Source organism: Curcuma longa, chromosome 13 (genome assembly GCF_044706935.1).
Source record: "Curcuma longa cultivar G26 ecotype Majalengka, Jawa Barat chromosome 13, ITB_CL_G26_1.1, whole genome shotgun sequence".
Classification (NCBI taxonomy): domain Eukaryota; kingdom Viridiplantae; phylum Streptophyta; class Magnoliopsida; order Zingiberales; family Zingiberaceae; genus Curcuma; species Curcuma longa.
In genome coordinates, this window is record NC_133873.1 from 5,732,887 (window position 1) to 5,753,036 (window position 20,150).

The window sequence follows — 20,150 nt, forward strand, 5'->3', positions numbered from 1 at the left end:
GATTGGTCGGTTGCTAGCTTTCAACAATAAGATTTATTTTTAAAAAATAAAATATTTGATCATCGTAAAAACAAGAAGAGAATTATTGTACAGATTTAGGAAAAAAAACAAAAGTGAATTATTTTCCTTAACAAATGCATCATCAGATGAGATGAGATGAGATGTCAGATAAAGTTATAGACTTTTCGCGAGCTTGAGGAGCTTAATTCAGATACGTGAAAAAAAAACAATTTTATAATCATAAAATAGATCTTTTATTTTAAAAAGTATAATTGTAATTTTTAATATAATATTAATTAGTTTTTCACTGTTTTTACAAGAATTATATTTATATTCTGTCACAATTTGCATCTCTGAGAGGCTGATAATTTTATCTCCCTTAGCACTTGCATTGTGATTTTTATATGCGTACGTGATTCAGAACATCTCTGCTATGTCTGATATATTTAATGAGAATATTCTGAATCCAGAACAACATCCTCATTACGATGCGTATGCTTTACGAGAACATCTTCACTATTCACTATTCACTATGAAGTGAAGATGATCGTGACTTGTTCCTTAGCTACGTGGACCTTCCCCTCCCTCCCCCACTCGATCGGCTCCATGGGTCTGTCTGAACTTGGCCCGTCTTGTCACGGCCAGTTGACAGTTCGACAACTGTGAACAATCGTCATCTGACACGATTAGCTAGCCACCAACAGTAAGTGCCCTATGCGATCGCCAAGGGTTAGTCTGAGAGTACGGACCTGACATGGTTGCCTCCTCTACGGCTCGATCGATCGGCCCAAATAATTCAAGAGACCTCAGCCTGACGTCACGACCCGAATAGCACCAATGGTATAAAATAGGTGAGAATCAGTGAGGGAGAAAGAAAGTACGAGCACATTCTCACTCGTTCTTTAATTTACAGTCTAACTTAAGCATCAAATTCAAGCGTGCAGTTTTATCGGTCGTCGCCGATGCTCTCTCTCTCACTGGTGGTGCCAGTGCAGGAAATAAAATATATAGCAGATCCACCGATGAACCAACTCTAGTAGCACGTGGAAATTAAGTATAAGTATCCTCTAATAATAAAACTAAAAGTACTGCTAATTAGCACGTGGAAAGTAGGCTGCTCCGATTGCCTTAAAATTAATATATATAATGATTGATTATGTGTGAGATGCATTCATCTTAACCTAATCAAGATCAATCAATAGCAAAGTTGGTATATATATAATTAATTAATTAAATTCAAGAGAATGGTGCTAGGTGAACTTAATTAAATTGATCATCTTTAGAATCGTAAAAATTAAATGCCTTAATTATTAAAAAAAAACATGAAAAATGAAAAGCTAGCTAGCTAGCTAGCTTCCACAGTCGATGGGTTCGACCAAGGGGAACTGCAGACTACGTGATATGATTGGTCCACTGAACCTTCCGCATTGCAATCGTGCCTTTTCAGTAACAAACAAATTAAATTAATCTTCTTCTACATATATATTATATTGTTGTATCCAATTAATGTCTACATCTCGATTTATGATAAATTTGATTATTGAATAATATTTTTTTGAGTTAATACAATTTTGATTTCATCATAATATATACATAGGTAATATTGTATTATGGTGAATTAATTAAGAAATATTATTAAAGTAAATTAAGAAAGAATCATAGATGAGTCTAGAATAAATTGGATACCGCGAGTTAAAGTACGTACGATTGATAAAGTTTAGATACCTAATTATGTTTCTGAATTAGGTTATTCAAATTGGATATATATATATATATACCAATGGAATGGGGGGCCCAAATGTGGTTCATGATGATCTATGTACGTAGCTTAATATGGAATAATACTATAAACAGATTAAGACAGCACTTAATTTAATTTGAACACTATATATTTACATTAAAACTAATTAAATAAAAGTTCATATTAATCAGATATGATTAATTATGAGCCAACACGATAACGCTAGAGAAGACACATGTAGGCCTCCTGTTCCAATTTCGATGGATTAACGAATGAATTTCTCTTATAATGGGCAATTGACTTAAGAACGCTGGACTAATGGACAACTCGTTGCAAACGCTAGCTAATCAATTTATCCTTATGGACTTCTGGACTGATGGAAATTTTCGTTGGACCGAATTAGTCATTCTCAGGATTAGTCGCCGTAAGTTGGATACCTAGAGATAATGGCGACTTCTCTTCGTTTCTGTTTTTTTGTGTTTGTTTAATTTCTTTTACAATTTTTTCTAATCTTCCACTTTTAAAATAATCACTATTTTATTTGACATCATTTTCTTCTACACTTCATCAACTTGATCTTGAGTACTTGAATATTAGTTCGATTTTAATATCATGTTTATCATATATGTTTTTGATTTTTTTTTTTTTTTGCCTACGTGAATCAACAGAATTAATAATCTTTGCTACTGAAAACTTCTACAATTTGGATATATTTTTCTTCTAATTATATATTCTGTACGAATGCAACGTGTTAATCCATTATTACTACTATACGTTTCTTTTGTCGTAATTCCATGTTGCACTAATCTGATAACAACCATTAATTCATGCTTCCGCAATCCTCGTACACTACAAACCGATCGAAGTAGTTAGATCGATGTTTAGTCGAAATTAATTTAATTTAGTGTAAAAGGAGCACAAAGTAGTTGATATGCATGCTATTTGCAGCTTAATTAGCTCATGGATGACTAGCTACCGACCCCTGAAGGCCCATCGATTATATTTTTTAACGGATTCGATCTAACGTAACAGAAACTACGACGACTGTCGACTGTCGAGTAGATCAGGCGTGGTTAGACGATAACGCTAGCTGAAGCAGTACACATGCATGCAGTCAGTGACGGACAGTGTCACACTTAGTCAAAACGAACCAAACAGCAGTTACCAACCACAACCTGCTCCCTCTCTCCCTATCATTCCATTCCATCCCGTATAAAGCTGGCCACCTTCCTCCCCGAGGTTTCTCACTCGATCGATCGATCGATCGGCTCACTCTTCTTAACTCAATTTGTTGATTCGTTTCATCAGCCAGCTGCATATGTGCCATGGGCAGGTCTCCCTGCTGCGAGCAAGTTCACACCAACAAAGGAGCTTGGACCAGGGAAGAGGACGACAGGCTCATCGCTCACATCCAGGCTCACGGCGAAGGCTGCTGGCGGTCGCTCCCTAAGGCTGCAGGTGTCTTCTATATATGAATATGATCTGGCTAGCTCCTCTTAATTAGAAATTAATCTTTTTGTTTTCGATCGGCGTTAATTAACAATCCTGATCTGTTGGGTGTTTTTATGAATTAGGCCTCCTGCGCTGCGGCAAGAGCTGCCGGCTCCGGTGGATGAACTACCTCCGGCCGGACCTCAAGCGAGGAAACTTCACTGAGGAAGAGGACGAGCTCATCGTCAGCCTCCATGCTTTGCTCGGAAACAAGTACGTACCTACGTACACATCAAATTTCCTATTTTGCGAAGGACAGATTTTAATTTGTATTCAGGAATTGAAGTTGAGTTTGCTCGATTTTTTTTCTGTCGTCGATATATAGATGGTCGGTGATCGCGGCGAGGTTACCGGGAAGAACGGATAACGATATCAAGAACTACTGGAACTCGCACATCAAGCGGAAGCTCGTCGGCAAGGGCCTGGACCCGCGGACGCACCTCCCGCTCAAGACCGGCCGCCTGCAGCTGGAGGAGGAAGGACAGAGCAGCACGGACGAGGGCGGCGGCGGCGGCGACCTCGACCTCAGCATCAGCCTTCGCCTCCCCCGCGCGGCTTCTGTTAACAGTGCTAATTGGCCGACGACTTCAGCCTCCCCGGAGGTGGTGCCGCTGCCGCCGCCTCCCGCGGCGCCGTGTGGCCCGACGATTTGCTTCTGCTACCACCTCGGCTTCCGCAGCGACGAAGCTTGCAGCTGCCGCACCAGCCAGAGCAGCCACTCTCATGGCTACTGCGGATAAGGCCGGCGTTCGATCTCACCACGTACCATCGAATCGGCGATTTGGCAGGCGATTCTGCCATCGATGTAGACATTTGTCGTCTTCTTCATTCAGATTGATTTGGAGTACTGTCTTAATTTATTGCTCATTTTAGAGGATCTCTGAAAATAAATTATATTTTTTTGTCGTATCGAATTTTTTTTATCCATGATAAATGCATCCGATGGTAATCAACAACCGCAATCCAATCTAACGTCAGCATCTAGTTCCTCGAGTGAATGATTGGCCTGCACGTCGAGAGTGTTCCATTTTTTTATCTCACGCTATGCAGACCATCATCCATCAGCACTACGTCAGTCACATGTCATCAGTCGTCGCGCCGCTTTCTATGGGGCTAAATGGCCCGGCGGGCCGGCCCAGGCCGAATCCTCGTGGCACGCATCTTATTTACTTTTTTTTAAATTAAAATTTATTTTTTTATAAAAATAAACTGAAATTTGTAAAAGTTTATAAACATTTTTAAAAGCAAAAAATAAATTAAAATTCCCATGATTTTGCGGGTGGAGAGAGGGCTTATAAGTAGGAAGTGGCAGTCAATTTTTGCGTTGAGATTGGTGAAGTATAACTGATGTCCTAAATGATCATGCAACCGTTAATTATATGGAACCAATGGCCATGGATTTTGTTACGTATTCCTCAAAATAAATTTAAAAATTATAAAAAATTAAATAAATTTAAATTAAGAATTTAAAAAACATTCAAACTAAACTTAAACCAAAATTAAATTTATAAACAGAAATAAATAATTATTTCAACTAAGTTGTCTGAAAGTGACTGATCGAGATGAAAAATATCGGAATGGGACAGTTGTATAGGTGAGCTTCACATGTGAAGCCACAAGCCAGCCCCCCTTTGATCTTAGTCGTCTTTTAATTTTGATCCTCATCACTACTTCTGATTCATTCTACAGGGAAAGTGCTCCACTGCCCCCTTTTGGAAGTAGCTGAGACCACAAACTTCAGTCCCCCACTTTTTGGAGCGCCGGATGGTAAAAAGCTCGCCACCATCATTGCCATCGACACATGAAGCCGTTGATCAACGGATTACTTCTCTCCCGCCCCTCGAATTTAAACCGAGTTTCCAAAAAGAATTGCAGAGCAACTGGAGAAAGGAAGCAGCAGCAGCAGCAGCAGCAACAGCCATGGGCTCATGCGTGAGCAAGTGCTGCCAGGCTTCTCCCAAGATTGATGGTGATTCCAGTGTTGTCCCAGTGCAAGAGAAGCTCGTCATCTCAGAGTCCACGGTTGCTACCGAACTCTATCGTGATGATCTCCCAGAAACACACACCTCTTCCTCCGTTTATTCCTCCGCATCCTCTTCTGCTTCCCCTCCTCCTTCGTCGTCTTCTTCTTCTTCTTCTTCTTCCACCAGTACTGCTAGCACTAGTGCTAGTAGTGTGTGTCCTCAGCGTTCTTCTGCAAAGCATAAACCTCTCATAGTCGTGCTCGATCCCCATAAGCAAGTAATTGCCTCCCCATCTCCAAGAACTCGGCTTCTCCCTGCGAAGAGAACTCGTTCTTCATTGAACTCGATGACTGCTCGTCACAAGAGTTCGAAGGAGAGTTTGAGAGAGAACGGTGTTTACAAGCCATCAATATGCATGGAGAAGGCAAAGCTGCAACGAGTGCAGCACCAGATCCAGAATGCCAGGAGGAGGCAGCCTCTCGTTGAGGACTTGAATAATCCTCTAATTTCCCTGGATTGTTTTATTTTTCTTTAAGTCGCCATGTTTGTGGGCAAAGATTTGGTCAGTTGTTTCTTTCTTTCTTTTTCTTTCTTTGTTCTTTGATTGCCTATGTGGATTGTAATTTATAAATTTGTTTGATTTTTCTTAGCTACATTTTTTCATATTTGTTAGCCAAAACTTGGATCATCAAGCACCTCTTTGTTCTCAGCTCTTATAACGGTTACTGGCTTAAAAAAAGCTTATGAGCTCCTGAACTCTTACAGAGCACTTTGAAGATTTATGCATAATGGAATTTAAGTTCAGTTCAAAATCATCACCCATTATTTACTCTGCTTTAAGAAAAATTATCATGCTTAAACTGGATGATTAAGTCTCTTTTACTTGGTTGTAAAGTCGTAAGAAACTACTAACTTGGAAGATGAGCTATGACACAGGGAGGGAGTTGCGAAGGTGTCAAAAGTTCAAAATAAGACTGCTGACTGCTCTGCTGATATCATATCGCTGTTATAACAAGGTTGATTACAAAAAGGAAGTAAAAAATCAATCCATTATCCGTCCTCAGGGATGCTTGAGGATCCAGGAAGCTGATCGGGGTTCCTTCGGGTGGATAGCTAGCTTCTCTAAATAGTTTCATAGCACATTTATAACCGTACTCAAATAAGGAGGCAGAGCGAGAGCGGGTACCGAGCAATTAAAAAAACTCAGGTGATTTGTCCTTCTTCACCAGCCAGCCTTGTAGTGGTCAACTCCTCTTTGGAACATTCCTTGCAGCTCGGAGGCCAGCAGTTTGTTCTTGCCTTTCTCCTCCGCAGCTTGCTTCTCTGCTAACTCGCGCCCGGCCTTGGCGATCTCCAGTTCGGCTTGGATGGCACTCGTGGAGTTTAGTTTAGTTGCTGAGAAATGTTGTTCATCCCTCACTTCTGCTATACTGGAGACTGAAGTCTTTCCAGAATTGGTAGCTGTCTTGATCCTGCTTCCATTCTCATTGAGGTCTTCTTCTGTCACAGAAACTTCATCGAATTCTTTCTTATTATCTGTGCAGACTGGATCAGAATCTTTGTCAATTGATGAACAGGCAGCACGGTGCCCGCTTAGATTAGGGATCTCTCTGATAGAACAGTCAATACAGGAAAAATGGTGAATTGCATCACGACCACCACAATTTGGATTAGACGCCTCCATATGATTCGGTTTTGAAGAACAATCTGGTCCGACAGGAAACTGTTTTGTAGCATGAGGCACAATGGAATCAATAATACTAGGCTCGATTCGTTCCATTATATATGACATTCATTCAGAAGCTAATATGCACTCTTATATATGTTTTATGGAAAACCCAGCACTTACATTAATTTGAACACATTATTTTAAATAACTTGAATACCTGTTGCCTAATCACTATAACAATTCGGTCAACCTAGGAAAATTAAACGTTACGATATATCAACCAACGACTAATCTCCCACTTCTTGCACCCTTACCGTTACAGAGAGATGCCTGAGAGACTCACCTCATTAAAGGGACATTAAAAGATCGTTAAAGGGTCATTAAATGGTGTCGTTGTGATCATCATGTTCTTAAATTACAGTAACTTCTATGCCCTTTAATGTTAGTAACCGCCCCATGTCGGGAGCTGGGAAGGTTGGCATCTCCGCGACTTAGGAAATCAGCAAGCCGGGAGGTCGGCAGCTCAGCGAGTCAACAAGTCGGACTAGCTCGAAAGTCGGATCAGCTCAGAGGGTCGGATACTGCCACATAACCCCTGAGTTGATCCAGTCCTGGAGCATACCACCCGGACTACCTGTTGATCAGGTCAAGGACTCAGCACATGGACCCTCACTTACCTCAACATCATCGAATTTCCTAGTCAACTTAGTTCCTTGGTTAGAGCTACCTGAGCTCTCCCTTTCGGACACGAGAGCTCCCCAGAGCTTATTAAGCTTTCCTCTTCGGAAGCTCCCTATGTTGAGCTTTATCTCCAAACTCTCCATTTTCTTTGTAGCCTAATTACGTGCAATCCTTGCGATTATGAGAATAATCGGACATTGCCCCTCCACTTTCACAACCCATAATCCCCACTGCTCAACAACCTCAGGGTTTATGGTTTGAATATTGATCCCAACAGCATGATTCTCTCAATCTAGTCCTACTTTTTTTTTTTTTGTAATTGTTCTATTATAATTTAGTTATTATGGCACTATAGTGATTTAAACATCACATAGGCTTTGTCGGATAACTTTAGTGTCTTCTAATATGTGTTCACTTGTGTGTAATATGACAATTGCATATCATTTTGCCTTTTATTCTCAACCATTCTAATCTCATTCTAATCTATGAAGTGTATTTCAAATTTTCATCCTCTTCCTCATTGAACTCGCTAGAAAGTCACGCATGTTGGAGCTCAGCTTGGCAACTTGAAGAGATCCTCATCATCTTTTCCTTCGAGCTCTGTTAGAAAATCGTACATGTCGGATCATTTGTTGACTAATGACTTGACCATTGATGATATCTACGCAAAACATAGTCCTTGTTTATGAATCATTTGCATTGCTATTTTTTGTGCACATTATAAGTGTTATTAAATTATATATAATATATATTATTAAATTATATTGTAAATATTAAAGAAAATCAAGAATCTTCTTTTTTTTTTCATCCATGGCTCTTTCAAAAATTATTAAAATAATATTTCATAAAATATTCTTATAATTCGCTTTACCTTAAAATTATTTTATTTCAAACTATTTGGCGTTGTTTTAACCAAAGAGAGGGAGGAGGAGGGTGGTGCAGATAGGTAAATTGGGACGGTTATCGACAATGTCAGCTGTATTGCTATAAGAAAGATATTAATAAAAATGATAGGGTACAATTATCGAAGGGGGTGGAGTCCAGCAGAGTTATTTCCCGGACGGGTATTCTCGTGGCCTACATGATAAGCTGAGAACGTTCATGCAACCCTCATATTTGATCAATTAAATGCTTGATCGATGCATTAAGATCATTGGGTTCTTGTGTTGGTATTCAGGATCCATATTTATAAAAGAAACAATTTATGCAGCGGAAAATAAATTATACCTTTCTTCTTTAGATGTGTAGAAGACTCTACCCGAAGACCTCTTGATTTTCTGCTGTATTCCTCTTCTCTTCTTGGACGTTGTGTGAGCAATGATCCTCCAAGATGACTCCACCAAAACTTCTTCTATCCGATGGCAAGCAAGCAAGTATCTTTCCTCTCCTTCTTCCTTTTTCTCTTCTTTTTCTTCCTATCTTGGCCGCCGGCCCTATCAAAGGCTTGGAGTGTAAGCAGTTACTGTAACTGCTCACCACGCGCCGCTCACCACGCATCCCACGAAGCGCACGTTGTGCACTTCGTGGAGAACGCATCCTCTCCCTATTAAAGGGAGAGGAAAGATCCGTTGCGGGGTGACGAAGAGTGGTGAAAGGTGTGGAGAGCAAACCTGTGCTCTAGAGTGGTGAAAGGTATGGAGAGCAAACCTATGCTCTAGAGTGGTGAAAGGTGTGCGTCCAAGCCGAAGAAAAGGAAGAACACCATCCGAGGATCTGGTTTGTGAACTTTGAGAAGCTGTTCGTTCGTGATTGCTTCTTCGACACGAGCAAACCCTTTCGGAAATCGTGCTACAACAGGTATGAATAGATTACATTGGTATCAGAGCAGTAATTGGGATTACCTGTTGATTTTCTTCCCACAATGGAAGAAATCGAGTCTCTGTTTAGCATGATCTGTTCTGCATATTTTTTTTCTTCCGATTTGTCCGTCACTGCTTTGGCCAGTGATACACACGGCAGAGCAAGCGTGACTTCCAGTCACGTGTGACGCCGGCGAACTGTCCAGCCGGCAAAGGCTGGTGCGGTCTGTGAGACCTATGCAGTCTGTAAGGTTGGCGCCGCCATGCTTGATGATGAGGCGGCAGTAAAATTAGGGCATAGTGGAATCACTGATTTCATCGGATTTCACAGATTTCAATTGAAGTCACGTATTTCAATTTTTCACATAAAAAAAAAATAAAACCCAAAGGCTGGACACATTAATGGGCTGAATACATGGTATATGGCCCAATTAATTTTTTTTTTGCAACTCATGAACAGTATATCATTGTTTAAAAAAAACAAATTTTGTTTTTTTTTCCTTTCATGATATAACTAATCAAATGTTACCATGTTACTGTTCATGCAGTTTTTTTTCTTCGTTTTTTTTCTGTTCATGTGCTACTGTTCATAAATTTTGTCACGTTTTTTTTATTTTAGTAATGTTCATCTGAAAGGTGTGGAGAGCAAACCTGTGCTCTAGAGTGGTGAAAGGTGTGCGTCCAAGCCGAAGAAAAGGAAGAACATCATCCAAGGATCTGGTTTGTGAACTTTGAGAAGCTGTTCGTTCATGATTGCTTCTTCGACACGAGCAAACCCTTTCAGAAATCGTGCTACAACAGGTATGAATAGATTACATGGAGTATTGTTCGCCGGCCTTAGGAGGGAAAGGAAAGGGAACACCTTGAGCAAACAAGGGAAGGAGGAAGGGCTGAAGGGGCCGCCGACCCTAGCAAAAGGGAAGGGTGTGTCGCCGTCCCTTAAAGGAGAAGAGGGAATTGATTTTTGTGTGTTCTTTTCCTCTAGCAAGCCTTCCCTTTTATAGCTATGTCATCTTAGAAAATTTAGAAAGATTCTAACAACTTTTTCTTATTAAATTTAGTTTAAAAAAATCTAATAAAATCTCTTGATAAGATTTTGTTAGTTTTCTTAATAAATTTTCTTAACTAAATTTTGTTATTTTCTTAACAAAATCTCTTAATAAAATTTTGTTAATTTCTTAACAAAATTCCTTTATTAAGTTATATTATTCTAACAAAATTTTTAAACAAAATTTCTATGAAAAAAATCATATAAAAATTTTGTTTATGAAAGAAATAGAATTCTTAACAGAATTTCATAATGGAAATTCTTAACAGAATTTTCTAACAGAAATTCTTAACAGAATTTCCTACCTGAAACTCTTACAAAATTCTCTTAGGTGGATTCGAGGTTTTATCCAGAGGCTACAGCAGGGACCTAGAGAAGGAATTGATTTTGACCTCCTGATGGCTTGAGCTTCCTGTGTTCTCCCTGAACACCCAACTCAAGTCCATCAATAATAACACATACCACTAAAGGGTTATTATTGAACTACTGCACCAATCCCATATTATAATATGGACTCCTTCTTACCATGAGTGTATTAATCTCTCTGTATTTTGTTGGGTTGCAAGGGTGCAAACATAGTCCCACATCTAAAGTACATGGAAAAGATCATGGGGTTAAAAGGATGGAAAGTATCTCCATTGGTATGAGACCTTTTGGGGAGAGCCCAAGAACAAAGTCATGAGGGTTTAGGTCCAAAGTGGACAATATCATACCATTATGGAGATATTTTGATTCCATCGGTACTAACAGTGGTATCAGAGCGAGACCGCTCTTCACCGGACTAACCGCCGGATGAGTCATGATCCAGATCTAACCATGTGGTTTGAACCTTAAACAAGGGAAGTGGGTGCTCCTGTGTCTGAATCAAGAGGACCAGACATCAGGTGAGAAGTCCCAGTAGGTCGGGTGGACCGAGGGGAAAAAAGTTCTAGTTGCGACTAGGTGGAAAGTTCTAATAGGTCGGGTGGACTGAGGGGTAAAAAGTCCTAGCTGCGGCTAGGTGGGAAGTCCTAGTAGGTCGGGTGGACCGAGGGGCAAAAAGTCTTAGTGGTTCGATGATTGAAAAGCCCTTAACTAGGTGTCACGATAGGGCTTCAAATTAGAATTTATAGATTTTATCGAAAACCCACGATAAATACAAATAAATGAAGTATAGGGGCCTCGAGTCGTGTTTTTCCAAGAATTAGTAGAAACGGTTTAAATCGAGCTTGGGTGTGTCGTATTTTTGGGTTTTCACGTATGAAATGGGGGTTTTGAGGTTTTGGAATGAAATGTAATTCAAAATTGACAAATAAATGCAAAATCGCAAAAATTGAAACCTTAAAGCAAGCTAACCTAACTCTAATGCATGCTAAGTGAAGCCTAAAATGCAAGAAAAACTAACAATGCACGAAAATGCGATAAAACCATTGTAAATTATTGAAACCAACCATCTAAATCCTAGAATGCAATGAAACCATTTAAACTAGTAAAAACTAGATTCAACCTAATTCAAAGTATCATCCTAAGCTAATTAGTATCCAAATAAGCTAAAACTAATCTAAACCTATGAAATTAACATTCCATTCAAAATAAAACACAATCACTAGCTAACATTCACCGAATTAGGATGGCAAGAACAAGGATATCAAAATGGTGATACAAATGGCACGGCACATTGCCAAAATGGCACAAACATGTTATCAGAATCCTGGTTTTCAGAGTTTTTGGAGCAATCTCAGGAAGCTAAGCAAATACAATGAAAAATCAGAATCTAAACACAAGCTGAACATTATCCTAATGCCAAAATTCACAAAGTCACAGCAACATTCAGAATTTAAAAACAAAGCTATCGAAACTGGGAAATGCAGAAAAAACAGTAAACTCATCCTCTTCTCCCTTCTTCTTCGTGTTTTCTCATCTCGGTGTCAAACGAGAGACGAATTGGAGACCCTCTTCATCGAAAATCCCTTCAGAAGCATCGAATCCAGCTGTAGGTGTTGTCTGCTCGCGTCCCAGCTCTGAAAACCGAAGAAAAACCCTTTCCCAGGCAATAGAACTCGGTACACAGCAGATGCTGAGTTGCAATCTGGAATTTCCCTCCTTATTCTTGCGCTGATGGGTTTGCTGAAGGCTTGGATGTGTTTCGCGAGCTTCGGAGTACCCCTCGTCGACACGCGGATTCGATTTGTGCAGCAATTCGCCGGAAGCGCAAGGAACAGAGGAATGCTAGCGACGGAGAAACCCTCGCCGTCACCGAGCTTCCAGCTGCCGATTATACCCAAAGGACCGGTTCCAGCTTCCTCAAGGATCCAGAAGCACGATGAAATTGGAAGAAAAGGACGGGAGCTCGCCGGTTGGTACGCTCCTCAGCAAAGAAGCGCTGTCGCGGGGACGAAGCACAGTGTCGGGGGCGGCTCACTGTTCATTACCGAAGGTTGAGGTTTATATACTTTTGATTAATCAAGCGATCTGGACCTTTGATTTTGAATCCGACGGCCAGACTTGATCTGAGCTCTAGGGCTTCTTAGGGTTTCCAAAAAATTCAAAATTTTAATCGGGCTTGATCTAAGTCATGTCCTCCATGTTGGCTTGATCAATTTGACGAATTTGACTCGATTTGACCGCGGTTGAGCTCGAGTTGGGTCCGATTCAAGCCCTAAAATCAATTAAAACCAAATTAATGCCAAAATTCACCATTAAATCACAAAAATTATATCAAACCTCAAATTATGCAATATGGGACCAATATGAATGAATCGATTCATTTTATAATATATTTTCATGTAAAAGTCCAAAAATAAATCGATTAAAAATTAATAAAACCCTGACTCATCAATGATTCAGACATCAAAAATGACGTTGAGGGGGGCCTGTGGTCCTTTGTTTGAGGGGGGGATTGTTGGGTTGCAAGGGTGCAAACATAGTCCCACATCTAAAGTACATGGAAAAGATTATGGGGTTAAAAGGATGAAAAGTATCTCCATTGGTATGAGACATTTTGGGGAGAGCACAAGAACAAAGGCATGAGGGTTTAGGCCCAAAGTGGACAATATCATACCATTGTGGAGATATTTTGATTCCATTGGTACTAACATATTTAAGATATCGTATGTCCGTCAATTAATCGAATTACTGATAACTCAATTAATTAACTTCTGAATCCAAGAGTAGTATCACTCAACCTTATTATCATGTGGAACCAAGACCACCTGCAAGGTTTATATGATAATCTTTATGAGCTCCTTAAGGGGACATTATCAGCTTAGATTTTAGGATACAGTTTCATTCTATAATCAACAACACATCATATACATAGCATTATTTCCCAACTCATCGGACCTCTTGATTTAACGAGATAAATCTCACCTTTTAATGAATTAAAGAAATACATACTAAGTATATGTGCTTATTATTATATCGAGATTAAGAGCATGCACATCCATAATAACTGAGGTTTAGTTCGATTATATAGTCAATATAAATCGAACGATCTCAAACGGTCCTGCTCAATACACTTAAAGTGTACTAGTGTAATTTAATAGTCAAGACAAACTAATACCAATTACACTACAACCACTCTAATGGTTTGCCCCTATCCATCTTGGTTGTGCTACTATTTATAATTTATAAGGAACTGATAACATGATCTTCTGTGTGACACCACACACCATGTTATCTACAATATAAATTAAGCGGACAACTGCATTACATAAGAAATGCAAACATTCTGACCAAGGTGATTCTCATTTTAATATTATTGCAAAATGATGTTTATACAAAAAGCAAGGCTTATAATATACATCCCAACACCTAGCAGGAATGCTCTTGCATTGTTAACCAACTATTGGAAGTGAGAACTAGAAGGGATTTATTCGAGAATGTACTTTGACTGCTAGTTGGCTTCGGGGATGTTCCCAATCGTTGCACTTCTAAGTCAATGTACTTTCGAGTCCATACACATTTGTGTCCACTACTAAGACCTGATTTTCCGAGGATATATCCAAAGGAATTATTCTCAATCAGCCATTTCAAATCCACGAGCATGTAGCCTTTTTGAAGATGTTATTCTCAATCCGCCGTTCCAAATCCACAAGCACTTAAAAGGCCATGGAGACCTAATCTTTCGGGCCGCATCCTAAGGTCACGTTTGCTAGTTGTCTGGCGTGGATTTGTACAATTGTACAAGCAGGTTTACAGTTTAACAAAAAATAGAATCCGCTACCCCAGCAGTTTCACACGGTCGCTCTCACAACTATCTATGAAGAGATAAATCGAAAAGCTATAGTTGACCATGATGAAAGTACAAGTAAGTCTACATGAACTATCAGGACATGGACTACCAAGATGGAGATTACGACATCAGAAAGATAGATGACTACTACCAATCTGATTGTAATTTCGCAGCTAGAGGTTGCGATCGATCTAGCTACATGCCACAATTTTGTACCCAAAGATTGTGGTCCATTATTAATTTGTCCTTTGTATAGTACACTCATTTATGAAATCATGATTCATGCATGTAGTTTATGAATCATTCACAAAGATGATTTTTTTTGCGTGCATTGCGTTCCTTGTTTATGCTGATGATGGACGAATGAGTTAATGAACAATGTCGGCTAATCTTGCGAGATGATCAATGACACAACGGATTGACCTTTAAGCTCGTGTAATTAAATTATAATATAAATACTAATAAATTACATATTATATTACTAAATTAAATTTTATATATATATATATATATATATATATATATATATATATTATATTAAATTGTATTATAAATAATAAAGAAAACCAGCTGGAGTCGTATGCTTCACATTACAATTATTTTATTTAAAACTGCTTGTTGGCTCAAAGCTTTTCTGCCCATACTAAATTATATTTTGATAGATCAATTTATGCGATCATTTTGTAGGTGAATTATCTAATATATTTCCACGTATACTCAAGATAATGGCTTCTCCTTTACTATTTAAAAATTTTAAAACCTATTTAAAAGTTCGTTCATTTATTATTTATTTGTGGGCCATAAGTGTTGACGGGGACAGTTACCATTAGTTATAGAGTCATGTGCGTACACAGTTGGAATGGCGGATTCATTATTGTTGAAGTTGAAGGGTGTGCATTGCGGTCCTTGTTTATATATGAATCATTTCCATCATGTTTAAATTATATATGAATCATTTCCATCATGTTTAAATTATATATAATATATATATTACTAAATTGTATTGTAAATACTAAAGAAAATCAATCCAACGCTTTTTCAAAAATTATTAAAATAATATTTCGTCTATACTGTTTTATTGAAAATATTCACCTTAAAATTATTTTATTTACAGACTGCTTGGCGTTGTTTTAATTTAACCACAGAGAGAGAGGGAGGCTTCTCCTAGCTATTTATTTAAAGAGAAGGAGGATAAGGAGGAGGGTGACAATGTCTGCTGTTCCTTCCGCCGCCCAAGAGGAGTCCCAGCGGGACCTCCAATCCCATGCACATGAAACCTCCAACTTCTTAACGGCACTCCTACTCATCTCCTTCACGTTGTTGCTGCTCTTCTACCTCCGCCGCCGCGAGAAGGCCAACAAGGAATCCAGCAGCCTCCGCCTCGCACCCGGCCCGACGGGCCTCCCCGTCATCGGAAACCTCCACCAGATAGGCGACCTCCCTCACCGCTCCCTCCACCAATTCTCCCTTGCCTACGGCCCCCTCCTCCGTCTCCGGCTCGGGAGCGTCACCGCCCTTGTCGTCTCCTCCCCCGCCCTCGCCCGCGACATCTTCAAGACCCACGACCTCGCACTCTGCTCCCGTCCCAACCTCACGAGCTGGCGCCGCCTCAATTACGGCGGCCTTGAAGTCGCTCTCTCCCCCTACTCCCCCCGCTGGGTCCGCGCGCGCCGGCTCTTGGTCAACCACTTCCTCGCCCCGCGCCCGGTCCGAGACCTCGCCGCCACGAGGGAGGAGGAGGTGCGCACCCTGATGCGTACCGTGGCCGTCGCCGCAGCATCCGGCCGCGCGGTCGACCTCGGCAAGAGTCTGATGTGTTTGGTGACTTGCATCATGTGCCGGGCCGTGTTCGGGAAGAGGTTCGCGCCGGCGGGGGAGTGCTCGAAGAGCGAGATCGGGGACATGATATCTTTGACGTCAGAGATCTTGGGGGGTTTTGTCGCAGGGGACTTCTTCCCATGGGCGCACCGCTGGCTCAACGCCGTCACGGGAGTGCATGGTAGGCTGAAGAGGAACTTCGAGGAGTGGAACAACTTGTTCGAAAGGGAAATTAAAGAGCGGGAACGCGCCGACACCGGCGGCGGTGACGACGGCACCTATGTCAGTGTTCTGTTGCGCTTACTCAGAGAGGAACAGAGTAACAACGAAGGCGGCCTCACGAGGGACGGCGTCAAAGCTCTTCTCTTGGTAAAAACCACGATTTTGGCGAATTAAGAATTAATCCTAAAAGTTTGATTTAGAGATTTTTTTTTGTTGATCTAAAAGGATTAATTTCCTCTTAATCAATTCCAACCTTTATCAGGACTTGATGTTTGGCGGAACGGGCACAATGGCGGCGACAATGGAATGGGCCGTGGCGGAGCTAGTGAGGACTCCTCGAGCGCTCGCTAGAGCCCAGGATGAAGTCCGCCGAGTGGCGGCCGGAAAAAGCTACGTCGACGAGGGGGACCTCCAGCGGCTCACCTACCTGCACGCTGTCGTCAAGGAGATCCTCCGACTCCACCCGGTCGCCCCCTTGATGCTGCCGCACGAATGCCAGCAGCACTGCAAGATCGCTGGCTACGACGTCGCCGCCGGCACTAGAATCTACATCAACGCGTGGAGCATCGGGCACGATTCGGACGCATGGGATAATCCCGAGGAGTTCTGGCCGGAGCGGTTCGAGGGTAGCTCCGTCGACTACCTGGGGCAGTGCTTCGAGCTCCTGCCGTTCGGCAGCGGCCGGAGGATCTGTCCCGGGATCTCGATGGCAGAGTCGGTTATGTGGCTTACACTCGCCAATCTCTTACACGGCTTTGATTGGGCATTGCCGGCGGGGGTGAGAAGGGAGGATCTGGACATGAGCGAGGTGTTTGGGCTCGTCGTCACCAAGAAGGAGCCGCTCGTTCTAATGGCAACTCCGGCGAAGTTACTTTAATTGGATTACGTCTTAAATAAATAAATAAACATATAATAAAGTCTTAAATAAATAAATAAACATATGTATTTATTAATGTATGTATGGATGGTCTGTGATAGTACTACGTATGTATATAGGGATGATGGATATATGTAATTATATATTTATGTACGTATATATGATTTGTGTTGGAAAATGCTAAAAAAATTCACAGGGATTGCTTCTTTGTAACATTTATAATAATCAGCTGATATTTTCTTATGCATATTTATTTTTAAATATAATTATAAGTATTTTATAATAATATTTATTAAAAATTATTAATTTTCAATATCAATAGATTAATTATTAATTTTTACTTATTAATCCTATTAAATTTATTTAATTTTTAAAAAATATTTTTTCTTAAATCTTCTATCCTTATCGATTTTTCTTGCACAACTATGGACCGTGGTGAGTCTGCTTCACTACGGTAAAAATAGGTTTACCGACGAATAAAAATGGTATGTAATATTATTTTTGGCCGATAATCCATATTATCGGTTAAAATAATTCATCAAGACTTGGTCGAGTAATTCATGATCAGTAAAAATTTTACTCGATTTATTTTGATCGGTATTTTTTAAAACATTATCGATCAAATAAATAATTAATAATTATTTTAAAAATAACTATCAAATATATATTTGCTTGATAATTTTGTGAAATAAATAATTGATAAATTTTTAAAAAGACCAATCAAATATATATATTTGGATTTGTAATTTTTTTTTTAACAACCAATATATATTTGGTTGGTATTTTCAATTGAATTACCGGCCAAAATACATTTGATTGCTAAATTAAATATTGATGTCTCTAATGCTCGCGAGTGACATTGGTAGACTCGGCCACTTGCGACGTGGTTGCTCCCGTCGATCGTTGCATCTCTGTCGAAACCCTAGCTAGTAAGAAGGTTGCCATCGGTATTCGACCCTTCCTTTGCCACGACCACTACCCTAAGTTGTTTAATGAAAATTAATAAGATATTGTGAAACTTTGACTTATGTTTACTTAGACCGAATCTGACTAAGTTGAGTTTTATCCTTTTTCCTAATATAGATTCACTCAACTCGTCTCACAATAGTTTACCTAAGTAGACTTCCTCAGCTCGTTCCTTTGATGCATTGAATCCTTCGGCTTACGCCTTGTGTTTCCTTCTTGTCACTCAACTAATGTACTCCTTTGCCAAGCTTCTCGTCCTTCAGATGCACCAATCCGTCGACTTAATTTCCCATGTTATCCTTCTCACATACTTATATCTTCTACTCTAGGTGCATCTGCCTTTGATACTCTACATCCTTTCAATTTCTTAGATGTCTCATATCACCCTTTCCATACTACAATGAACTATGAGTCGTCAAGTGTTCTTGTGTATTTTCGTAGTTGTTACACACTTAGACACACGTATCATACAATAAGACAAAGCCTAACTTAAAATTGTTTTGCCTAAATATCAAAAGCATAATCAAACCACTCGACCACTCGAGTATCAATGATCTCCCCTTAACGGCTCAGGATGTTAACACAATCAACTATAAATATTATTGTTTGAGCTAATGCTCATTTTTTTATGCTCATTTTTTAGACTAACTTAATTGATAAGGGCTTTTAGGGTTATAGGGTTTAGAGTTTTAGGGTTTTAGGGTTTAGGGTTTAGGGTTTAGGGTTTAGGGTTTAGGTGAAGTTTAGGGTTTAGGTGGAGTTTAGGGTTTAGGGTTTATGGTTTAGGGTTTTAGGGCTTAGGATTTAGGGTTTATGATCTAGGGTTTAGGGTTTAGGTTTAGGGCTTAGGGTTTAGGGTTTAGGGTTTAGGTTTTTAGGGTTTAGTGTTTAGGTTTTTAGGGTTTAGTGTTTAGGGTTTTAAGGTTTTAGGGGTTAGGGTTTTAGGGTTTAGGGTTTAGGGTTTAGGGTTTAGGATTTAGGATTTTTAGGGTTTAGTGTTTAGAATTTAGGGTCGTAGGGTTTAGGGTTTTAGGTTTTTAGGGTTTAGGGTTTTAGGTTTTTTAGGATTTAGGGGTTTAGGGTTTTAGGGTTTAGGGTTATAGGGTTTAGGGTTTAGGAATTTAGGGTTTAGGGTTTAGGGTTTAGGGTTTAGGGTTTAGGGTTTAGGTTTTAGGATTTTAGGGTTTAGGGTTTAGGGATTTAGGGTTTAGGGTTTAGGGTTTAAGATTTAGGGTTTAGGATTTAGGGTTTAGGATTTTAGGGTTTAGGGTTTTAGGGTTTAGGGTTTAGGGTTTAAGGTTTAGAGTTTAGGTATAGGGTATAGGGTTTAGGATTTAGGGTTTAGGGTTTAGAGTTTAGGTTTTAGGGTTTTAGGGTTTTAGGGTTTTAGGGTTTAGGGTTTAGGGTTTAGGGTTTTAGGGTTTAGGGTTTAGGGTTTTAGGGTTTAGGGCTTAGGGTTTTAGGATTTTAGGGTTTAGGGTTTAGGGTTTTAGGATTTAAGGTTTAGGGTTTAGCGTTTAGGGTTTAGGGTTTAGGGTTTAGGGTTAGGGTTTTAGGGTTAGGGTTTTAGTTTTAGGTTTTAGGGTTTAGGGTTTAGGGTTTAGGGTTTAGGGTTTAGTGTTTATGGTATTAGGGTTTAGGGTTTTATGGTTTAGGGTTTA

At 40.0% G+C, this 20,150-nt stretch overlaps 2 protein-coding genes across 2 annotated transcripts; both read left to right on the forward strand.

Annotated features, from left to right (window-relative positions):
* The first annotated feature begins 3,008 nt into the window (after positions 1–3,008).
* LOC141844077 (myb-related protein 308-like) lies at positions 3,009–4,141 on the forward strand. Its single transcript, XM_074732071.1, has 3 exons — positions 3,009–3,199; positions 3,316–3,445; positions 3,558–4,141. Exons 1-3 carry the CDS (start codon positions 3,067–3,069, stop codon positions 3,970–3,972), a joined length of 678 nt encoding a protein of 225 aa, XP_074588172.1. The 5' UTR covers positions 3,009–3,066; the 3' UTR covers positions 3,973–4,141.
* An 11,659-nt stretch (positions 4,142–15,800) lies between these two features.
* LOC141844551 (cytochrome P450 71A9-like) lies at positions 15,801–17,523 on the forward strand. Its single transcript, XM_074732590.1, has 2 exons — positions 15,801–16,793; positions 16,909–17,523. The coding sequence occupies exons 1-2, from the start codon at positions 15,816–15,818 to the stop codon at positions 17,521–17,523; spliced, it is 1,593 nt and encodes a 530-aa protein (XP_074588691.1). The 5' UTR covers positions 15,801–15,815.
* The last annotated feature ends 2,627 nt before the right edge of the window (positions 17,524–20,150 follow it).

Excerpts from the sequence above, each read along its gene's own strand:
- LOC141844077 (XM_074732071.1), top strand. The coding sequence starts at position 3,067 with ATGGGCAGGTCTCCCTGCTGCGAGCAAGTTCACACCAACAAAGGAGCT. Across the intron at positions 3,200-3,315 it reads GTCGCTCCCTAAGGCTGCAG|GCCTCCTGCGCTGCGGCAAG; the intron begins GTGTCTTCTATA and ends TTTATGAATTAG. Across the intron at positions 3,446-3,557 it reads CATGCTTTGCTCGGAAACAA|ATGGTCGGTGATCGCGGCGA; the intron begins GTACGTACCTAC and ends GTCGATATATAG.
- LOC141844551 (XM_074732590.1), top strand. The coding sequence starts at position 15,816 with ATGTCTGCTGTTCCTTCCGCCGCCCAAGAGGAGTCCCAGCGGGACCTC. Across the intron at positions 16,794-16,908 it reads GCGTCAAAGCTCTTCTCTTG|GACTTGATGTTTGGCGGAAC; the intron begins GTAAAAACCACG and ends AACCTTTATCAG.